Source organism: Macaca fascicularis, chromosome 2, assembly GCF_037993035.2.
Source record: "Macaca fascicularis isolate 582-1 chromosome 2, T2T-MFA8v1.1".
Taxonomy (NCBI): Eukaryota; Metazoa; Chordata; class Mammalia; order Primates; family Cercopithecidae; genus Macaca; species Macaca fascicularis.
Window position 1 is genome coordinate 185,027,492 of NC_088376.1, and position 6,460 is coordinate 185,033,951.

Consider the following 6,460-nt stretch of genomic DNA (forward strand, 5'->3'; position numbering starts at 1 on the left):
TAGCATACTTCCAATTAGAAACTCCTGGGAGTCAAACATTCAGGGAAGTCCCGCTGGATGGAGTGGTACCATTACTTGGCCATATACAACTGCCAAATAAACACTAAGAATGACTTATTACTAGTTGAAAACTTTGATTTGTTCTCTAACAACTTCAAGTCATTTTGTGTAGGCACCGCCACTTATTTGGAATGTTGATTCCTGAAAGGATGCACTTTTCTGCCTCTGTCTAGGACTTGCAAAGCCTGCAGGGTCAAGGAGGAGAGCAAGAGGAACCACGGGGCAGCATTTCCATTCACCTTGATGGTGCAGTTACTATCATGTTTCCCTCGCTATGCTGGCTTGGCAAAGGAAGCTCACCAAACCATGCTTGGAGAAAAGTTAATAATGTGAGAATGTATTTTGAAAGCCCAATTAAAGTTCTCATACAATGTATGACATTCGTGAAACATTAAGTATGCTCTGAATGAAACAAGTCACACACTCCAAAGACGTGTTTGATTTATACTGAGTTCATATTAAGAACAGAGATGTACACTTTTATCTCCTCCATTAATCTGTGAATTCTATGAAGGCATATTTGGTCATTCATTTATTTTTATATTCACATTGCTTTGCACCATGTGGGACACAAAGCAGCCACTTTAACATATGGATTGAACAGACTCAAATTATTACCTTCTTAACTTTTACTTCACACAGATTCCCTCTTTTCAGCATATAGCCTGGATTATTTTCCTTAATTTTACAACCACCTACGGTTTGTTGCTACCATTTTGTTTAATAATTGGTAACTAATATTTCTTATATCTGGGTTTTGGTATATTTCATCAGAACTTTGGATAGAAAATATTTTGTCTTGAGGGAATATTTTCTCTTACTTTACAAAACTTGCTATTACCCTTTTTACATATTTTCCACTGTGATGAGGAAAAAAACTTAAAAATGTTATAACTATCAATAAAGCTAGAAGTTCTGATTACATAAACTTACTGCAGGTCAATTTGTGGTATCCTTGCAACTTTAACACATTCAGAACATACAATTGAGTCCATTTCCAAAGAATGTTCACAGCAAAAAATAGAATTCTCAAATTAGCCACCTGGTAGACACCTTATTGAACCCAAGAGATGGGTTCACAAAGATGAAGGGGACACAAAGATGAATACACAGGCACTGACCTTGGGCCTAGTAATCCTGTTTCACCTTCTTTTCATCAATGACACTGTATTTGGTCAAAGTAACAGCCAAAAGGAATATAGCTGAAATGGGCCACAGTGTCACCCATTCTAGAACAAAGTAAGGAACAATCCAATTGCCTCACATATTCAAATATGTTTTGAAGGAGCAGAGTTCAGAAGGGTGGTGGACAGGATGGTGTCAAAAAAGGAACCAGAACTTTAGAGTCCATTAGAGAGACCTAAGTTCAAATGTCACCTCTCACCTCCTCTCATGATTTAGGGTAAATCACTCTCCACTCGGAGTGGTACCACTCTCCCTCCCACCCACCTGGGTGGAGGAGTTTTCAGTTATCCCAATGACCAGAGGATGCTACTGGCAATTAGTGTGTGGAATCATGGATACCAAACATCTTACAAAGGACAAAAGAGTCCAGTTCAAAGAACTGTTCCATTCAAAATGCCCATAGCATCCATCACTGAGTGCTCTCTCAAACTCAGTTTCTTTAATTGTCAGATGGTAATAAGTGGACCAACGTTTCATGCTGAGTGTGAGATTTACATGATATGTTGCAGGTAAAAGTACCCAGCCCAGGAGTAAGTGCACAGTCAGCCCTTGATAAATACTGTTCTCACCTTACCATCTCTCCTCAGTTACAAACATTACACAGAACTCATTTTAAACAGGTCCATCATGCATGACACAGCCAAGAAACAAAGTTGAGCAATCATTTTCTCAAAGCAGATAAAATAAAGCAGGAATTCCTCCAAGTTTGCAATATCTGTATAACAGGCTTTTGCAAAAATTCTCTGAGCCTTAAATCTAGAGCCAAACACTTTATCTAGAGACCTTTATGACCCAGTTCCAACCTAACTTTCTTACTGCTCCTTTCACTCTGCCCAATTAATGTATATAGCCCCTAACAGATCACAAACCCCTTGCAGGCCTTTGCTCAGTCTGGAATACCTGTTCCCTCTTCTCTCTCTTCCTAAGTTCTCTTTGTATAGAACCATCACCAATTCCTTGAAGACCCAGTTAAAATCATCCCTACCAGGAAGCACTTCCTGGTCTCCCCTATCACTTCTAATGAGTGCGTTCCTTGTATACTTATAAACTGGGCTTAACACTGCAGCACTGATTCTCAAACTAGGATCCACAGAACTCTGGGAGTTTTGGAGTTTTCTATGAAAACTTCAATTGCAGTTTTCCTTTTCATATCATCTAAGATAAATTAATATAAGCATTTCCTGGAAATGGTCAACCACCTGATATGAGTACTATCAAGCAATTTGAGTGCCCACGCCTAAGTTGGGATATACAATAGTGTTGATGCTAATAGGCCTTCTTTAATTGTGAAAGATTAATGAGATCAGAACAGCAACAAAGAAAACATAATGAAGTGTTCTCACCAACTGAAGCCCATATAACTCACAGCACACCATAAAAACAAAGATTTTCCTATGGTTCAAAACAGTAAAATATTGGAAGAGCTGTATCAAGGCATGGCAACTCCCCCAAAGACCTGATGTTTGTCCCAGTATGCATTTTGTGAGTAACCAAAAAAACAGTTTCAGGATGTTGTAAATTCTACTTTTATGGGTCTCATAATTATGTTTTAGTTTATTTTTTAATTTTGTACTTAAGAAACTGTTAAGGAATTCTGTTCTTAAGGAACTTATGTCTTGTTTTATATTTGTACATGTTACATAAAAAAATTCATGCAAATCAACACTGGGGATGCAAAAAGGAGACTTCAAAACACAGGTTTTAGAGAGTGCATTTCCTTTCAAGTACATCAAAAAGCCAGGATGCAGACAATAAACTTTATTACATGTTCAGAATTGTAGGCACATCTGATACCATGTTCACTGACTGAAAAGTAGTTACATAACTTTCAGTAAGTTTCCTTAACCCTGTTTTTTACAGTAAGATGGGGATATTGATAATATAGGTTTGGTCAAAGGTCATGTTTAATAATATTATTGAAAGTACTTTGTAAAGTGCCAGACATATGATAGGGATTCATATTAATGTTTTCAAGTGGTCTTCCCAGCTTCTTATAGCTCTTAAACAAAGAACCCTTTTTCTTACTCTTTATGTCCTTACCACACCAACCCCGTTTGTCTGTTGCACTGACTCCTCTTCATCTAAAATCACCTCTACAGAAGGTATATCCAGCTCTCATAATGACACAAGTTTTTATGCCCACAAAGAGAAATAGCCAAAACACCCTTTCATTTTGAAATAAGATCATAGTGACAAATTGCAATTCTGTTTCCAATCTTGTTAACATCAGGGTGTTGTGTTACTGGGACATTCATTACTACAAAGAGGTTCCATTTGTTTTATTAAATTTTCAATAAAGGCTTTGTGTTTGTTTATGCCCTTGAAATGAAAGATGTAAGCTCATTTAAAACAGTAAAACACCCACACAAGGGGTCATCTGCCATCCCCCTAACACCTGGCAAGTTCCAAAAAAGATGAGAACAAAATTAGCATTGATATAAGCACAATTAAAACCTTCATTGTTAAAAAGCCACAGTTTTGCCAATCTGGAGATGATGAGAATAGAGAAGTGGTAGGTGAACAAGGAACTAGCTGCTGGAGTGGTCAGCTCCAGTCAGTAAAGAAATTAGAATTGAGAAGTGCCTTAAAAAGCCAAAATGGGGCGGAAAGACCAGTAGGATTTCAGGCCATTACTGACATGACCCTGAAACTGACCTGCTTACTCCTTTCTAACACTGACTTTCAAGTCCCCAACTTTGCTGAGCCTACTTGGGATTTCCTTGCAGGCTGCGTTCATATTATCCAAGACTGTTAGTGTTGCTACGGTGGTGGCAGGCACCACAGGCTGCCTGCCCACACCAGCAGAACTAGCTGACACCCTGGATGAGATCTGTCAGACTTCAAAACTATTTTTAACTACTGTGTAACTTTGAATTTTAAATTCTCAACAGTCAGAGCAATAATAGCTGAAACGTCCCAGGAGATTAACCACTCAATTATCGTAGGAGCTTTCTTGGAAATATGTGGCATGTGATTAACAGACGGTCATAATGAAAATGTTTCACAAGCGGGTAAACTGAGGAACACAAAAACCACCAAAATCACATCACAAAATCTGAATACTAATGGAACTGGCTCACTCTCAGTTCTGTTTCCTATCCATTTTTTTTTAAGCCCACCAGGAAATCTTGAGTCCGAAGTAAACATGGCTTTCTGGAGTGCGTCCTTCCAATGACAATGGTCATTCTAGTGCAATCTCGGGAGGAGATAGTGTAAGCCTCTCATTAGTTTAAGAAAGCGAGCTGCATTTTACTTAACCCCTCTTTCTTCGGGGGGATGAAAAGACTCAGAAATACGTATTTAAATGAGGCGTGTCTAAAACTTTTTGATTTTTGAACATAGGAAAGTAAAGGAAAGATAAAAATATTACAGAGAAAGGGTACCCTTTGATTACTGAAACCAAGACAGCTGGAAACTTGATTTCCAGACTCTGTTTGGGAACCTGAGGCAGCTGTTTCTAGGAGAGATGAGAAGTAAAGAAATGTGGCGTCGTTTACATGGCCAGTCCCTTTTGGTGAAAGTCTTGGGAACGCATTATCACAATGCCTTTTAAAAATCATTTTGAGAAAATTTAAATAAGATGGCAAAATACCATCTTAGCTGAGGGGGTGACGCCCCAAAGCTTTACCTTTTCCACTTTTGCCCCGATCTCCTCCCACACCAGTGGTGCTGGGATCGCGCCCTCAATTCCCCTGGCCGACGGCTCCGCTCGGCTCACAAGTGTTTCCCATTACTACAGGCGGGACGCCGGGGCAATCGCTTTTGCCACAGAACTTGGAGAGTAGAGCGTGTGTGGAACCGAACCCAATCACGTTCCGGCAGGGGAAGGTGGGAAAGGAAGAGCGCGGAGCCAAGCGGGGATCGGGGGATATGCGTCCGGCCGCCGGGCAAGAACTTCTGCCCGATTTAACCTGTAGAGGAGAGGCGAGTGGTGCGGCACGGGAACGGGGCAAGGAGGAGGAAACTTTAGCAATGGAGGAAGAAGAACAGAAAGTGGCGAACTGCAGCCTGACCCAAGAGCGGCCAGCTGCCGGCGGTCAGGCCGGGAGCCTTCGTCTAGCGAGTACGCGCAGGGCCCCCCCGCGACCTCCTCCGCGACTCCCACCTGGCAGCGGACCGGCCTGGAGCCGGAGGCTGGCTCGTCCCCGGCCTCTCCTCCTCTTCCTCTTCCTTGTCCCGGGAAGGACTTCGGGGAGCGAAGAACCGGGAGAAGCTGTGCCAGGGGGCGCTGCCCTTTCTCCGGCCGCTGGACATTTCCCGAGGGGGCCGCTGGCCCGGGGCCGTCTGCGGGGAACGACCTAGGTGGTGCCTGGTGCCCGGAGCCCGACCGGGCGCCGCGGGATGCGGCGAGGGCAGATCGACTCGACGCGAGCTGCCAGCGCGGCTCAGTCTCTCCCGGGCGGGAGAAATGCGGACGCGACGCGCTCCTCGCGCTGCAGCTCCTCAAGCCGCTGCGGCTGCTCCTCCTCCCGCCCTCGCCCGGCGCGGCCCGCCCCACCCCCAGGAGGAGCCAGCGGCCGCGGCACCGCCCTGAGCCGGGCGCAGCCGCCACCGCCGGAGCGCGACATGGTCCCCAGAAGGCGCCGGCCTGAGAGCCTGAGGGGTGTCGCCCAGCGAGCGACGCTAGGCTCGAGCTTCCCGCTCAAAAGAGTTCAGGCTGCAGCCTGTTGAGCTTTGCCTTCAATTACTTTCTGTGACCGTTGTGTTTTCTCTCCTACAGTGAGAGCACAGAAACAGTTTTCTCCAGACTTTGGAAAGAGGTTTATGAACTAAGATTTGTGAAAACACTTGGCAAACTGCAGTACCGGGGCGCCCCGAACTTCCTGGGAGCTAAGAAACAGCTACCGCAGGGACAGCCCCAGCCCTGAGGGCGAAATCGCGTTAGCCCAGCACCCGGCGGCGGGAGGGAGAGGGGGTACCTGTCAGGCGGTCACCACTTCCCGGCGCGTTCCGCTGGCTTTCTGTGGTGTGACTTTTCCTAACCGCGTTGTGCTTCACACTTTTCACACTCCACGCTACGTACTTCCCTGCGAACTCTTTCAAAAACGGCACTGATCAAAAAGTATGATTTCAAGCTTGTCAGTGCTGAAACATATTTAGCAGTCGTTACACAGATGCCACTGAAATCTGGGAACCAAAGGGTCCTTAAGACTTGTTTTAAGTCTAAGTACAGTGGTATGGATTTTTCTTGTTTTTTCATACCCTAGCAGCTAGT

At 44.1% G+C, this 6,460-nt stretch overlaps 1 protein-coding gene across 2 annotated transcripts in view; it reads right to left on the reverse strand.

The window, feature by feature from the left end:
• The window catches only part of CRYBG3 (crystallin beta-gamma domain containing 3), a 124,088-nt gene extending 118,393 nt beyond the window's left edge, over positions 1 to 5,695 (reverse strand). For both annotated transcript variants that reach the window (XM_045385348.3, XM_005548357.5), the window contains exon 1: positions 5,351 to 5,695. Coding sequence is in view for 1 of the 2 variants with exons in the window: in XM_005548357.5 (XP_005548414.3) it covers positions 5,351 to 5,499 (149 nt within the window). In the remaining variant the exon portion in view is untranslated. The remainder of the gene's footprint in view (positions 1 to 5,350) is intronic.
• Positions 5,696 to 6,460: the final 765 nt, after the last annotated feature.